The 17,918-nt window shown below is 29.2% G+C and overlaps 1 protein-coding gene across 5 annotated transcripts in view; it reads right to left on the reverse strand.

Annotated features, from left to right (window-relative positions):
- LOC123259806 (semaphorin-2A) overlaps window positions 1-17,918 on the reverse strand; it is a 735,036-nt gene that overhangs the window by 140,462 nt on the left and 576,656 nt on the right. Inside the window, exons 1-2 of one of the 5 annotated variants that reach the window (XM_044720521.1) lie at window positions 11,033-11,779; window positions 8,753-9,706 (exon numbers count right to left, since the gene is read on the reverse strand). The exons of the other annotated variants lie outside the window; for them this stretch is intronic. Coding sequence (XP_044576456.1) covers window positions 8,753-8,933 — 181 coding nt within the window. The 5' untranslated portion in view covers window positions 8,934-9,706; window positions 11,033-11,779. Of the gene's footprint in view, window positions 1-8,752; window positions 9,707-11,032; window positions 11,780-17,918 lie in introns of those variants that run through there. 5 annotated transcript variants of the gene reach the window in all.

Here is a 17,918-nt window from a genome sequence, read left to right on the forward strand (position 1 = left end):
ATAAGGCACACGTGCTTCAATATACAAAGAAAATTATTAGCTGGAGACTAGGTTGTTTGATCATAATTCATAAATAGAGACACGTGCTCATTTCGCTCTTTCTTCTTCTCTCTCCTTCGTTCCGGGTTTTACTCCTGCATCTGTGCAAATATCAGATGCTTTAACAAATGCGGGGAACCGCAAACTACATAGCTTAATTTATGAGTTTCTTCGAAAAATAATGATACTATGTTTGTTTCCATCTTATCCCTAATTGGTTTTCACATTCAAAATTTAATTCAAATGGTGATATATCACTATGATTGAAGTATTATAATCATAATTTTTTTGGCATAGAAAAATAAATGTAGACAATTTTATTGTTTGAAAAAATTTAGGATAATTAATCATATTAGTCACGACGATCTTTATAAAATTATTGTTTAAAATATATTACAGAATATTGTTCGTCTTCTTCCACTATTGTTATACCATCATATTCCTTTTTCTTCATCGAATACTCTTTGTTCCGAGCTCCTAGCGTAATGTTGCGATGTACGTTTACATGTTGACAACAAACTGTTTTTATAAAGAACAAATATGGAACGTGACAAAGAAATAATTACGATCAAAAATAATAAACGCCAAAAAAGAGACATACATTTTTAACTAAAATGAGAGTGCCATATCCCACGAGGATATCTGCGCATATCCTTGTGGGATATGGCTTGTTATTTAAGCTTTTTCAGTTTTTCTTTGCTTTTCTTTGGCATCATTATAACCTAATAAAACTTTACAGCATTTAATCACATAAAGAAGTAACATATTTTAGCAGCGAATTGTAATAAACATAGACATCTCCACGTTAATTATGGGACCATAGTTTTATTTAATTTAGAATCAATCTCAACAGGTGCAGACGCGTTAAATTTATTAAGTAATAATACACTGGAATAAATTGTGACAGGTATTGCTGTTATGTCTTCGTGCGGTCGTTTTCTCTCGTATACCGCCCGATAGTAATAGCAGTAAGCTTGTGCTCTTCTATAGATAGACAAAGCTTACAAGACTGGCTGTCGTCGTTTTTGTAGCCTCAGGAGCCAGGAAAATTGTCGTGACGCTTTTCTTCCTCGAAAACTCAGAACAAAACTTTATGGTGTAAGAAAAATAAAAAAGGACAAACGTGATGCAGCTTAAACCAATAGAAAGTAGTACAAGACCGTAGAAAAAGTATTAATAATAATTCTAATTAAAATTAACTAGAATAAGAACGACATTAAAGAACTTTAGCCAGTTGAAATTTATAGAGCAAAAATCTTACAAAGGAAAACTTTATAATTAAAAAAATCATTAATTGATTTATTCGATAACATATATTATTAAGATAATTTAAGTAATTAACGCTATACTACAAATCATAGACGTTTTCAAACAAAAGAAAATATATAATGCTATCGATCAAAAAACAGAGCGTACATCAAGTCGTTACGAATCTCTCTTCTCTTGAAGTCATCACTTTTACATTCACAAGCGAATGAGAAGCGTTCTTCCATGTGTAAGAGCGCAATGTCGTCATTCATTACAGAGTCTCATTGGAAAAAAGCAAGTAGCGAATGGCCTCTCGAGGAGCTTTTAATCTCGAAAAATTCTTAAGACATTTACCCCGACCTGGAGATGAAAAAAAAGCACTAGCTCGTATTTTTTTTTGTTCTACCTACTATATTTAAGCAAATTTTCATCTTTTCTATTTCGCATATACTTCACCGCTAATGGAACTTTTCATCAATCTCATCTTTATAATTATTTATATGCATTTACATTTTTTGTAATTTCAGCTCTCATTTTGTCAAGTAGAAAATTATATGAGATGATTCATTCGATAAATTGAACAGAGAATACTAACATATATTATTATAATAAAACCGAAGATCTGTACTACTCTCTAAACATGAATTAGTGAAAATTCACTGGAATAAGTGAATATTCACTTTTTCTAAGTGCCAATCGAACCACTTTGGTTTCAGTGGTTCGATTGGCACTGAGAATTAGTGAACATTCACTTATTCCAGTGAATTTTCACTAATTCATGTTTAGAGAGTATGTATCAGTTAACGAGTAAGTAAAAAAAAGCAGTCTTATTTTAAAATAGTAAAACTTTTTAATTCTCTTGACATAGCTAACCCAAAGTTAATTTCTTCTGCTACCGAGAACTAGGTTAATTGATGATTTTACTGCACATCTTTCTGATCCTTCTTGAACAACGAATGAAAAACGTTGCTTAAAACGTATATTTTTAACTCATCAATAATCATTTGTTGTGCTGTATTCATTAATAAATAAGAATTGCTTCCTTTCAAAACGTCTTATTAGCAATCTTTCAGTCAATTTCGTTTTCTCTTCGTTTGTCAATTTTCATGATTAAAAGTAAGTATATCGATTTGTGTTGATCAAGCTGTAGTACGCATTTGGATTATTATGCGCCCAAGATATAGATAATAGTTGCTAACTGTTTAAACAACTAATGTGCAAACAGAAGAGTATCATATTAGTAATGATGATGATGAGGACGTCGATGATGATGAATACATGTAATCGACTAACAGTTTCCATTTATCAATGATACGTATCATTCTGATATGTAACTTCATTTTCTTCTTTTGTGATTCAATTTTCATCAAACATGAAAATAGTTTCTACTATATTATAGAAACTACATCAGTATAATTTTGGAATCGTTATCACAGTATCAAAAGAATCATTCTCGAATAACCTATACGAAGGGTTATCATAAAATGATTTTCGTCGCCATTTGTCGATGCGAACTGTTTTTACTATATTCAATATCCATTTTCATAAAATATGAGAATCATTTTTCTAATTCTATCGCAATATGCCGTTAATATTACGGTTTCTTAAATTAACTTTTTTTGGTAATATCGCAGACATAAAGCCTACATTGAGTCTATAAATTCATGAATTTTTTGACAAATTTGCTCCAATTAATAATGTTTTATTCATGAAAAACGATAATTAATTCAGGAAGTATCTCTATGTGAGGATTTCAACCAATAAAGGAAAAATAACTCAGCAGTGTTAATATTTAAGCAGTCGATATCTTGATGTATATTCATATACTCAGGTATTAGCACACAACAAACACATACAAATCATCATACTTGGAGAGAAATACACGAAAATTTATAGCATTAGGTAAATTCGATTAACGGATCAACTAAAGAGAAGCACATCGGAATTAATATCCGTTTGGTTAGTTACTAGAAACTCGAGAAGGAAGGCTTGCACAGAGATAGTATCGCACAGTAAATACATATACTCTCTCAGGATCGTCTGGTAAATTCTCAAACCATTGAAACAGCTTTCTAATAGCGTCTTCACTATCGCTAATTCAAAGGCATACCACGAAGAATCGCATAATCATGGTAAGAGATATTATACACATATATAAAGTGGAGAACCGCAAACCTGTATGTTATGATTACATTTATCAACCCGTATCCACTCTGCGTTAAGATATGTAATCGAGATATTTCTCGCTATTATCATCACATTATGTATTTAACACGATATAAATGCAACGCTATAATATATTCAAATATAAAAATAAATTTCTGTTATAACACAACTTTTATTACAAGATAAAAAATACAAAATAATCCATTAAATAAAAATAGAAACGAGTTCGCTTGTCGTTGGATACATAATAATACTCGAGTACTGATAAAAATTAAAGAAAAATAATAACAGGAGTGAAATAAAGATATTAAACTTTAATTAATCTAATCGTAGCTTTTAATACATTCAAATTTGCACACTTGCCGTTATATATATGGACAGATATTGAGTATACAAAAACTTGTGGTTACTCATCTGCACGTATCAAATACATAATCCACATGGGATTACACGCTCACGTAGGAGCGTTTCGCATCAATACCATGAAACGCCTGCTAGCACGCACGAGAACACACGCGGCGGCGAATAACTCTCTGAACTGGCTCTGTACTGGGTTTGGTATAGTCTCTATACCACCAGACAAGAAGACCAACCATTCCACATTCCATACGGCCCTCTCTCTTCCATACATGTTCATATATATCTATAAGTATATATGCATACTATAGTCTAGTCCCTTGGTACGTAATGAAGTCAGTGCCGGCGTCCTAAGCCCTCCGGTAATATCGCGTGGCAAGGGCCACTGAGATAATATTTGTGATGTACGTTAACGGGCTTTTAGAACCCAGTTCGTAAAATTTTTTTCCATCTTTTCATTATTATTATTTTTATCTTTTTTCGGTACGTTTTCTTTTAAATGATTGACTGAGGTACATTTCAACCACCAGAAAAACCTCTAGACTCTCTTTTGTACATTAGGTTTTTCTATATTTTAGAGTATACCTGAGAATTGTACTTGCTGACTTACCCTTCTTTATAGTAACCACTTTTAATATCTTTCATCAGGTTATTTTAATCTGCAGGTATTTTGGTATTTAGAAATTACTAACAATTTCAACAACGTAAATTTTTATCAAATTGATATTTATTTAATTACGAATTAATAATTTTTGTAATTTTACAGAATGAAAGAAAAAAAACGTACACAGTGGGTTAAATGTGAATTGCACTGATATTAAACGCGATAAAACGATATGTTTTGACTGAAAAATTAATGAAAACGTTTAGACTCCTCGCTAAAGAATAACTGCTTAACTGTTTTTGACAAATTGACTTGGTCACAAGTCCCAATTTCGCATTCTGAGAGCCTACAACGTGAAAATTAGAAGATTTAGCGGGTTAAATATGACAGTACATTGGTGATTGGTAATTGCAAAAAGTCGATTTGAATCTTGGTATTCAAAAGATAGAAAATTCAACTATTGTAATGCTATCTAAAATTATTGTGTGCATGATTTTTTCTCGATATTTTAATGTATTTTGACTAAAAATTCCTATCAAATCTCAACAAACTTATTCATTTTTTTTAATTACAAGATACTTTACTTGAAACAAGAGTTTCTTAACAGTGAAATTCAATGTTATGTAAACATAACTCCTAGCATATAGACTTAAAATATATGCCTACTTTTAGTTTATAAGTAAAAATTCTTCATAATAAAGGCAATATGCATTCCGAGTTATATACATATAAAAAATTTCTATTAGTATAGAATGTAATCTGGTGAAGTGTTTTTCTACTTTTGCTCTACAGATTTTATGTTTTCTCAGTTCGGTCATTGATTTAGCAATTGAGTTCATCAATAAAAGACGTTCTCAATCAAGAACAGTCTTTTATTGAAAATACTCATTTACATTAAAAAAAAAATATGATCTAATGATATTAAAATTTCAAAGTTCTCGATCTTATAGAGTTTTAGAGAAATTTGACTCCAACCTAAAATCAAATTTTGTTTTCTTCTTGTTTGTTTATCGAAAAATACCGAGTTTCTTTAGCAAAGAACCAACAAAAAGCTAAATAGAAATGTGTTCAATTATATTAATAAGCCAGTTAAATTTACAAAGGTCATATTTTAGACTGATAGAAAGATTTATTTGTACCAAAAAATATTTTTTAATCGTTAACAAATCATTTATTAGAGACCACTTTTTAGTATTAAACAAATATTTCTTAGTATTTAAAATGATTTGTTTGTACTTAATAAATCTGATATTTATTTGTTAAATATTAATAAATCTTTTTAAATACTAAGAAATATTTATTAAGGACTAAAAAGTGGTCTCTAATAAATGATTTGTTAAATATTAACAAATATTTTTAACTATAAGCAAATCCTTCTATCAGTGCATTATTGATATTTTCTACAAAATTAATAAAAAATTATGAGCAATTCATGTTTATCAATTTTTTCTCAAAATAATAAAACTAATCACTTCTTCTTACAGTGAATAGCCAAATAATTAAATAACCTCAGTATATTTTACCCTACCAAACCTCTTTTGTCAGAAAGTTTCATTGATAAAATTATCTGCAAACCCTAGTTCTGAGACACTTTTTACAGAATGACATTACCCTGCGCGCATGCTTCTAAGACGATTAAAAATTACACTTTTTGTCCTCTTTAGATTGATTTTTTTCACAATAAAAGATAAGTAAGTTTTATGTTTATAAAATCGAACTATGTACTATGACAATGGTAATTGGATTTTAACGACAAACTATAAATGTGAATGTAGCAAACATATAATTTGTAATTTCCTATAAAAAAAAAGTACTCAATCATCAAACTGAGTTTAACAGGTTTTTCATAACAATTTTTGCGAATACTAGCCATCGTAGGATTAATTAATTAAAATTTGTTTTGTTGTCCCAAATACTGTCCAAAATTTAATTACTTTTTTATTTTTTATGATAAAGAGCTTTTTAATTATCACAATTTTCAATTTTTCATTTAATATATCCCGATAAAAAAAGATTTTATCTAATCATATATAATCATGCATAATCGTCTATATATGATCAGATCCAAAAATTGGCCAGGTCTAATCATACATAACTTGATCTGTTTATATATGAACAGACATGTTTATTAGGGTGTGTCATATTTAGGCGATATTTTTTTTTTACTGCTATACCAGAAAATCTGGTAGTATATAGAAAATAAAAAATTATGCCGCTGAGCTAAAGGTTTTAAGTCCAATAGCGGCTTAGTTCATCAAAAAATTCGATTTCCCATTTAAATAACACAGGAAAAATTTTTTTTTTGTTTCAAGTGGACTTTTCGTTATTAAAAAAATTTTTTTTCGAAAAATCTTCTCATAGCTTTTGTAGGAAATTAAATTCTCTACAAAAATATCTCTTTGGACGAAGACTGTAGAACCACTATTTTTGAAGTTATAGCCCGTTAAACGGTAACATTTAAAAAAATACACATTAAATTCCATTTAATTTTCAATTTATTACTCTTACATGAATAATTTAATTTAATTGTACATTTTTGAGCATTAAAATTTTTAATTAAAGTATTGACTCGTTTCAATATAATAATCTAAGTCAAATTATTATTAATTAATCGTTATAATTACAAAAAATTTCATTTTTTCATTTATCTAAAAATGGTAACATTAACGTCTGCTTGTTAGCATTTGGAAATTTTTTCCTGTGCATAGCTACAACTTGCAATAAGTACTGTTTCTGCTCTTCATCAGCAGTTAAGCTTTTATTGTAGGCTTCCATCAATTGGACCGCCCGTTCCGCAGTATTATTAACAACGTGTAAATTTTTTAAAATTTTGAGGCATGTATTGTAACTTTTGTCAGATATCCACTGATCAGGATGTAAATTTAAAAAATCAGTTGGGAGTTCCAACCTTTTAAAAATAATCATCGACTCTTCTGATTCAAATTCATACAATTCTTTGTTTAGTAAGGAATTAATATTAAAATTTTTTACATTAAATCGTTTAAAGTTTTTAATTTGACTTCTTTTTTCTGAATCGATTCAATTAATTTTAATTTGATTTCTGCGCTAACATTATTATCAAATAATGAAAAACAAATAAGTTGTTCAGATAAATACCACAAGTGATTGCTGAATTTTTTTGACGCTACTTTTGAAAAATCTTCAAATTGCTCTAGAACTTTTCAATTAATTATGTACTTTTCAATTATTTCGCAAAATTTTTTTCTAATTGAGAAATAGATATTTTAGAATTTTTTATTTATAAAATTAATTTTTTTATTAATTAAGTGAAAATAAATAAATTTTACATATTTTTCAAACTACTCTGCTGTATTTACTGTGCATTTTTAAAAAACTTGAAAAAAAAAAATTACTGTTGTAGAACCAATCGGTTACCGTGTTTTATCCGGTTTAAAATTTACAAAAAGTAAATTTTTTTTTTATTTTTTAAATACAATATGAAATTGATATTATTATTCTTTTTCATGCAATATTATGCCAAATGAAAAAATCTTTTGTGTATGATTTATCAATTTATCATGAAATGTAATTTTCAGTTATTTATTCATGTAGTATTAAAATTATTTGAGAATTTTGGAATTATATATAGACCTATATATTATCAGATCTGATTATATGTAGACTTATATATAACCAGATCTGATCATATATAGACTTATACATGATTATGGATGGAATTAACAGCCAGGTATGATCATATCTAATTATATATAGACTTATAAATGGTTATATATGGGGTTGTAACAGCCAGGTATGATCAGATCTAATTATATATAGAGTTATATATAATCAGATCTGATCATATATAGACTTATATATGATTATATATGGGGTTATAACAACCAGGTATGATCGGATCTAACTATATATAGATTTATATATGATCAGATCTGATCAGATCTAATTATGTATAGGCTTATATATAATTATATATGACCCTATATATAATCATGTATGACTATATATGATTTCATATATAATTATATATGATCATATATAATTAGACAAAAACTTTTTTCATCGGGTATCGATTAGAATTTGTTGTATCATGATTAATTAAAAAAATTGCACATACTAATTTTTTAATTTCCTAAATATGCATTTTTTATCGTATATTTTTCAACATTTCACTAGTGTATTCTGAAGTTATAAAAATTTCAAAATGCTTGCTACATTCAAAGGAAAAAGATAAAAAAAACTTCCGAGCTACAAATGATGACATTATTATTTCAACTCCCGCCTCTTTTTGAAGGTAAATGTAATAAAAGTAGTCCAACTGTAGTTAGTAGTAATAATAATATAAATGTAAAAAAGTACCTTTGTGATGCCGCAAATGCGAGTGTCCACAGCAAGGTTGTTCAAAATAAGCATGTCCCGGATGAGAACCAGTAGGCCTCGTGGCCTTACTAGGTCCCAAAAGTTGGGTAATAACAGCTGCTAGGACAGCTGCTCTTACAAATACCATCCCAGCTTTGGTGAATGATCCTCGTTGTTGCATTTTTCCTCGTTGTTTGTATCCCACGTAATTTGTATTCCAAATAATAAAATATACGTATATAATGCGTTAAAATTCACAAATTCAGACGATAACTACTCTAGCGGTGTTATATATTATTTTCACTGTTTACTTGTCACTTTAAATCCTCCGAGTATCACCTGGACGTGATAAAGATTTATCTTTCAATAATAATAATACTAGTGTAGTGTTTATTATAAAAAAACCTGTGTACATACAAAATATGCTTAACAAACAAAAGCACAATATAAAGTACAAGGGCGACGACAGTAGGCTGACCCTTAGTGCCCGGATCGGTGACCTTGAATCCTTGGCCTCGTGTTGATCGAGGTAGTGATGATGGGAGTCGTAACGACGGTGGTTGTTGCCCTCGCGGTTTACAGACGGACATTCACCAGTTGGCTCCAATACACAAGAAATGCGTTTGGTTGTGTTTCAGCGGTTTCGCCTCCAGCAGCAACATCACAGCATCACCAGTTACTGTACAGCCTAGTATAGCAACTTCAGGCTAACTAACACGCTCACGTCCTCTGTAGTGGAGCGTTCAATGCCACCAGAGGACAAAGGAATTCCTTTTACTACTATAATACCTTACAGTTGTAAAGTAAAATGCTATTGCTCAGAGATGTTACCAAGTACACTCAGCTTTACAGCAGCCGGGCCCAGGTAGAGAAATAAAATAATAACAAAATCCTCAGACAACAAAAAGGTTCTACTTGAATTTCACACTGACTATTTTCCAGGAACAGAACTCTCTAGAATAAAAAAACACAAATTTTTTATTTTATGTTTTATGTAATGATACTCAAAACAGCGGACGTCTGACAGTTTTCAATTTTTTTAATGAAAAAAATTATTTATTGGTAGAAAAATGTTACAATTTAATTTGATTTATATATATATATATATATATATATATATATATATATATATATATATATATATATATATATATATATATATTTATATTTTCTCAATAAAAGTAATTTTTGATATTCTTTTTATGATACTGAAATGAGCGGACACCTGACAATTTTTATTAAATTTTTTTTAGATAAATTAATTTAACTGTTTAGAAAAATTAAAAATTATTTAATATTTGTATCAAATTTTTTGATAATCATTTAATTAATGACACTGAAATTGAAAAATATCTGAAAATTTTTAGAATTTCTTAAATAAATAAATCATAAAAAAAATCCACTAGGAGAAATTTTAAGAAAATATGAATGCATATATTGAAAAAGTTTTTTTTAGAACTTATTAATTTTCAAATAAAACCACAGTTAAGGGTTGTTAACTAAAGTATAATATGAATCAGTGTGAATTTGTAAGAATATTATTAGTAAAGAATGAATTTTTTTAATAATCACTGTTTTTGCAAAAATAAAGCTAAAAACTATGAAAATTTGACGATATAAAAATCAGCAGGCCCTTGATCACTCTTGAATTTGTTTCAATGAATAAATGAGTACTAAAAAAAAAAGTATCAAAAATTTTTACTCATGACTTTCCGAAATTCCGACCTGTCAAATTTTTTCTTAAATATTTTCTATAACAATTTGTTGCTCCAAAAATTACAGTCGACGCTCTCTGTATTGGACCTCTCTGTATTTGACCGCATTCTTCCTCTGTACTTGACGATTTTACACAGCTCTTATGGACAAGGACGAGTCAAATACAGAGAATGGTCCTGTACGGGCGAGTCAAATACAGAGAGCGTTGACTGTATCTGATTTAATTGCATGAAACTGAAATTATGACACTGAAATATGCAGATATCTGACAATTTATAAATCAAATTAATCATTATAAAAAAGTATTTTTCATAATTTACGCTTGTTTTTTTAATTTCTACCGGCGAAATTTTTTCACTGTATTTATTCATAAAAATTGAGTAACAAAAATCTCAAAAATTATCAGATGCCTAATCAATTAATTTCAGAGCCATCCAAAATTTCGTATTGCAAATAAAAATTTTTCTCCAATAAACAACTTGCTTACAAAAACTAAAAACTATCGTACTAATCAGATATCGGCTATTTTGACATTCATTAAATAAAAGTATTTCATAAACATACAATGACGTTTTTTTCACTCAACAGCGTTTTATCATCACGGATGTTTGAACTATTTTTTGTTATTTACTCTCAATACAACCTGCCGAGGGTAATTACACAGCGCGTCCCTCTTCTTATATCTATATCTATCAGATATAGTATAGCATAGGTTGTTTTTATATTTTTTTCTTGTTACTTTCGATGCAATTGCGTCACTGTGTAAATCTTGATAAACGATACTGTGAGAACAGAAACAGGAAAGACTTAGAGCATTAAAAAACTAAAATACACTTTTATATTTATTTACTTTTACATTCACAGAAATAACTTAAAACCCACAAACTCATTTACAGTCACTCGTCACGGTGACTTTATCGAAAAATTGCAACACGTATTCGTAAAACAATTTAAATAAAAAAATTCACCTAACCGATTATACACGACGTCACATCTGTTTAATTTCTCGTATAGCAGCACACCCAATACATATAATATTATTCAGAATGATAATAATACTAGCGTCACTTTATGATGTATACAAAACACTGTACCGCTTCGGCATCAACTTCTTAAATAAAATTAATTTTCATCCGAAGAGTGTAATAAATAAAACACTCGTATGATACTTCTTCCCAATACTCGTATCAATTATTATAGCCGTAATTATCCGTTAGTTACTTAATATTTCAAAATAAAATATAATTATTAGAAACAAACAGCATGAACACCTCCCTCGTCGGAGGTCGCGACGCAACTGTTACCCTCGCTCGGCGATTGCCGCGTTGCCACAAACTCGGGCCGGCTCGGGTGAACTCGGGTAGGCTCGTCTACCGGCAAAGGTCTTCGAGAACGTGTTGGAACTATGCAGCCTGTAGCCTGTCCAATCCGCACTCTCAACTGACGCTGCTTCGAGCACCACCCTTTAAAATCTCTCTCGAGCTCTCTTACTCTCATTTTCGCTATTATTATTATTATTATTATTATTATTATTATTATTATTATTATTATTATTATTATTATTATTAGTATGATTATTGTTATTATTATTATGGGGAATATTACTCTATAGTATATACAAATGTCGAATGTACCATTATTCGGTCTCGCTTACTCACATCATTCTTTTGCATGTTATCCCATCCTACAAGTTGACCGTGCAGCTGCCCACCTGCGTGTATGCTTTTGTGTCATGTGCCGCCAGTTGTGATTACCCAGAAGAATTTACCTGCGTGAAAGCGTCACACACTGTTCTAAAGCTAGACATTTATGATATGTAAATGCAGTTTTAAACTCTTTTGAGAAAAAAGAAAAATTTAGCACCTAGAAGTTTTGAATATGGAGAGAAATAATTTAGGTTAAAGTATTCAATTTGAGTTTTTACGATTGATTGGGATTGAACTATATGAATGTCATAATTTATTGATGAAGGATAATAGTACTGAATTTTAGTAGCTTTAATTGGGTAGTAATCATATGAAAGTAATTGAATTTTAATTGGGTAGATCGGGTTGACAGTGAATTATATAACAGCGAATTTCGAATTTCACACGAGCTTCATGACTAATTAAATTTATTTTTTTTAGTGCAAAAAAAAACTGTTGAATTCGTCCACCGAAAAAAATTTATTTGAAAATCAAGTAAATAAATTTGAAGAACTTCATCCTGCTGATTTGAATAAAAAAATTTTTAAACTAAGAAATTTTGGAATGGAACTCTTCAGAATTATTTTCGTGCTTTTAGAATTTTTTTCTTTATTGAAATTATTATTTTTTTTTTCAGTGTATATTATTAAAAACGTAAATTTTAACAGTTAGGTTTTCCGAGGAAAAAAATATCTGAAAAACGGTTGAGTCTGCAGGCCATCCCTGGAACTTCCCACTATATACGAGTTCTAAACGTTTAAGAAATTATCGATCCCGAAGTTTTGAATGCTTCAAGCTCAAAAACACAACTTTCATACTTTTTCGAGCTCTTCGAACTCGAATTTCTAGTGGTTGTTGATGGTATACTTTTTGACGTCCTGCTAAGAAAATTAAAAATTTTTGAAAATCGGGAAGTTATTGATTTCACCCCGTTTTTCGAAAATCGAGTTTTTATCAGATCTCCACGTTTTGAGGTCCTAAGAAGATTCCCCGACGATTTTTACGATGGTGTGAGCACAGAAAAAAAAATTTACTTGAATCAAGTAAATAATTTTGAAGAACTTAATCTTCTTGATTTGAGTAGAAAAATTCTTAAACCAAGAAATTTTTCTTGGCTTAAATAAATTTTACTTGATTCAAGAATTTTTCATCTTGGTTCAAGACAATGAAACTTTTCAAAATTATTTTCTTGGTTCAATATTTTTTCACTTGATTCAAGGTAATTTTTTTTTTCTGTGTGGGTATATGTAAAAAACTAATCAGCTCTTATATAAATTATATCAGCTCTTATCTAAATAGGTTCCTCGAAGAAAAGGGTCCTTTTCCTTCATTCATATTTCTCCAAAAATTTCTAATAAATGACAATTTCATCATAGAATTTTGGAAAACTTTGTAGAAGTACACTTTAAGACTGTATAAATTACATTTTCAAGTGACATTTTCATAAAATACAATTCCAAGTATTGATTTTTGCAGTTTTCATTTGTACTTATTGCAAAGTTTGTGGAAATTCTTTTATGAAACTGTAATTTTTCCAGTTTTTGCTCGGAGTACTTAACTATTAAAATTAACACTGTAAACTATAAGAGTTTTACTGTTCTTTTTTCTGTGAAGAGGAAAACAAACGAAAAAGAGAGGAAAAACTACAAAGAAAAGAAATTTAAAAACAGAACAGGATAACTAGAAAAATGAAAACTGAAAAAATGAAACGGGAAATTAACAAAAGAGAAAGGAAAAACTAAGAAAAAAAATTGACAAAGAGTAAAGGAAAATGAAAAAAAAAAAAAAAAAAAAAAAAGAGGGAAACTCGGACAAGGAACATTAGAAAATGAAAAAATAAAAAAAGGAAAATTAGGAATAGGAAAAAAATACCAACAAAAGGAAGAGGCTATTCGGCAGCCGGAATAGAAATTGATTTTTTATTTAAAAAATTTAAACTTATTTTATAAGCTTTTCACACACATTTTACAGAATGTCGAAATTTATTCGGAAAATAAACACAGAACTTAAAAACATTTTAATTTTTTATAAGCACTAACTTGGACAATAGTAAAATTGTTTATGTTAGGGAAGGGAAGAATAAAGTTTCAGAGCCGTTGGTACTAAACTTCCTTAATTGAAGCTAAACATTCATTCTTCATTTTCTATTTCTGTTCATCTAATTACAACATTTCATGTAATTAAAAGTTTCAGTACGATTAAGACTACGTATTATTTCAGTTTAAATTAAATTGGTGTAGGCTAATAATGGGTAAAAAAAGAATATTTATATGGTTGAAGTACTCAATATACGACAGTAAGATACTTCTTTGTTCTTGATAGAGATAGTCACGATTTACGACTAAAATATTAGGAAAAGGATGATGAAACAAGTAAAGAGAAAGACAAAGAGATAAAGATAAAAAGAGAAGGCATAGTGTTGTACGTAGAGTTGTGCAGTTTCGTGGCTTTCTTAACTTGAGACTTGAGCAAAGAGAAAGAGCCGCTAGTGGAGTTGGCGACGAACGGTAAATCCCATTTCATTGAAATAGTTTAGAATTTCATGAGATCCTTAGAACCACGCGCGTCTGAGGCTTTTTACATTTTTTAAGAGCTTCTTCCTCGTGTCCTGCTTATATCGAGAGTAAGAGTCTAGTCGGAGAGTAGAAAAGCGATGGTAAGAGTAACAGTAAGAGTTAATATAAGCGTGAGTAGAAGTAGACGATCAGCAATTCTTTAAAAATGGAACATTAAGCATTTGATGTTTCACTTGGGAACTACGTTAGACCTTCAACATTGAAAAACCTCTCGCCAATAAGAAATTGTAAAAAATTTAGTAAATTAAAAAAATTATTTGATGTACGAAAAATATTTTTTAATAATTTCACGTTTGTTTCAAGGTATTTAGCTCGCTTGATTAAAGAAATTAACTCTATTGCTCATACGAAGTTGCCGATGCTCAACAATTTCCGTTCATTGGCCAAGGCACGGCTACTAATGCTCGGCCAAGTATCAGCGTTTTGTATCGGCCTAGCCTCGGTAAACCATCGGCTTTAATGTTTGGCCAAGCATTGGCGATTTGTACTGGCCTAGTCTAGGTAAGCCATCGGCTACCGCACGATATTTATTATAATATAATAATATGTGATTTGATTATCAGCAATTGCTTGGCCGATGCTCTGGCTAATTTTTTATTACACTTGAAAACAATTAATACGTGTTAGTCATTACTATGTTGTATTATTGTTTTAATTTAACGTTTGACCAAATTATAAACTAATATGTACTAAAAATTAGTAAATCAATTTTTAAAAAATATCTTACGAGATTTTTTTAGGAGAAAACACCAATTTAAATTATTAACAATGTTTTTTTTTATAAATATTATATTGATCATTTTTTAGTCTTTAATAAACATTTTTATTATTCAACAAGCTCTATTAAGATTAAATCAACATTTGTTTTCACTAAAACAGATTTAATAAGTAATGAATATTTTTTTGGAGGACTTTTTCGATAAATTTTTACATTACCCAATCAGTTAAACCTATTTCTTTTAGTATTAAAAAAAAAATATTTAAGCAAGAAACTAATGAATTTTAATAACCCTAGTAGAAATAATCGAGTTTTCACTGGATATAAACCAGTAACTGGCCAGTGATATCGAGTAAAAACTTGAAATCGCGCCACCTACAACTAAGTCATAAACATTAGTTACACCGACAGTGTATCTTTACTAGTGTGTGTATGTTTGTTTATTTTTTTTGTTAACCTGTACGCATCATTATTGTAATTATTATTATTAAAAAACAGTATAAATCAATCAAAATTAGTGTTTATTAACGTGTAAATAATTTCCAGTATATATTTCAAAATGGATACAGTGAAAAAAAATGACACAATATATAAATTGCGACTGTGGGCATTAAAAACAAATCTCCAATTCAAAATAATTATTTTCTTATTCTATTGTTAGATTTATTATTAGTCTATCAGACTAATGATGTTATCTATTTTATAATGTACACATAAATGAAACTTTTTTATATCATATCGTTTATTAAACATTATTTTGAATTTATTTGACAATTTTAATAACGCCTAATAACCTCAGAATTCGAAACTGACAGTTTCACTAAAGCCGCCATAATGTTTTGTTAGATCTCTAGTAAAACTGGCCAGTTACTAGACAGAAACTGGATATTACACTGGCCAGTTACTGGTTTAAGTCTAGTAAAACTGGCCAGTTACTGGCTAAAAACTTGATTTCATTTCTACTAGGGAAATGATTTATTTACTTACAAATAGATTTATGAATATAAATAAAAATATACAAATATAAATATATATATTTATTTACTAATAAATTATTTATTTTTAATTAAGTTTGAACTTCTTGCTTAAAAAATGAAGTTTTAAAAAACTAGGAAGTTATTTTTTATTATTAAAATTCAGAAATTTTTCAATTATGAAATAAATAGAAAAATTCGTAACAACAATCAAGTTAACTCAATTATACTGAGAAAAATTCATTGTTGAACATTAAAATGATTAAACTAAGAACACCACACTCAGATCAGTTAGCAGCGCCCGTGGCACCGCTCGAAACTTCCGCGCAGATGGACCAGGTTCAAATCCCTTCTCATCCGAATTTTTTCAGAATTAATTTCTATCAACCAGTAGTCTATCACCTCAGAATAATAATAATTCAAAAATAAACAACGAAAAAGAAATTATTTTACCTAAAATTTGATTTTTTTGCCTATGCTTGGCCGATGCTCGGCCAATGCTTGGATACTATGTTCGGCCGATGCTAAGTCGCCTATATCGGCTGGGTGTTACCATCCGATGCTCGCCCAGTCGTGGCCCAACGATATTTCACGATACTCGGCCGATACTTAAAGATCGGTTACCAGTCTTGGCCCAGTATCGGGATTCAAGATCCATTAAAAGCATAACGTAAAAAAATTTCAGCCAAAAATTTAATACTAAACTTCGATTTTTTTAATTAAAAAATTTTGCAAGTTCATGATTTTTCAAAAATTCTTTTGATAATAATACAAGTCGGTATGTGAGTATGATTGTGAATGCCATACTGTATAGTATTCAAAATTTTCAGTATAAAAAAACGAATATAAACGGTTGAAAAATTTTTTCAAGAAAAAATTTATTTCTAATATCACCTACTCTAAGCAATGGAATACGAAAAAAAAATTTTAAATTAGTCCATTTTTTTTATAAACAATATTTGAAAAAATCATTCAACTTTTTGATCTTAAGGTAGCTCCAGCATGAAACCATTTTTCAACAGATTCGGCTGAAATTTTTTTTACGGGTTCAGAATAGCTTTATTTATAAATTCCTATAATTTCATAATTTTTGACCGTTTAGATCGCGAGATATTTAAAGTCAAAGTTGGCGATTTTGAGGATCATGTTACATTTAAAGTATGTAAAATGTCCGGTCTCTCCAACTACTTTTTATTATATTAAAAAATTCTCTCGGCAGAATTGGAAAAAAAAAGTTTGGAAAATCCAAAAGTGCACGCCTCATAATCTCATTTTTCACAATAAAATTGATTAAAATAAATGATAAAAAGCAAAATAATAAAAAACAGATAACTCTGTTATGGTTAGTGGCGCCATAACTCTGAGGTGAGGGAAAAAAATACTATAATAAAATGTATAGATAGATATGTATAGATATACAATAAAATCCACAGTCATAAATTAGTTTTTTTTAAATAATAATTTAACGACAGTGAATTGAACGCTCATATTAATTAA

Source organism: Cotesia glomerata, linkage group LG2 (assembly GCF_020080835.1).
Source record: "Cotesia glomerata isolate CgM1 linkage group LG2, MPM_Cglom_v2.3, whole genome shotgun sequence".
In the NCBI taxonomy this organism is placed as follows: domain Eukaryota; kingdom Metazoa; phylum Arthropoda; class Insecta; order Hymenoptera; family Braconidae; genus Cotesia; species Cotesia glomerata.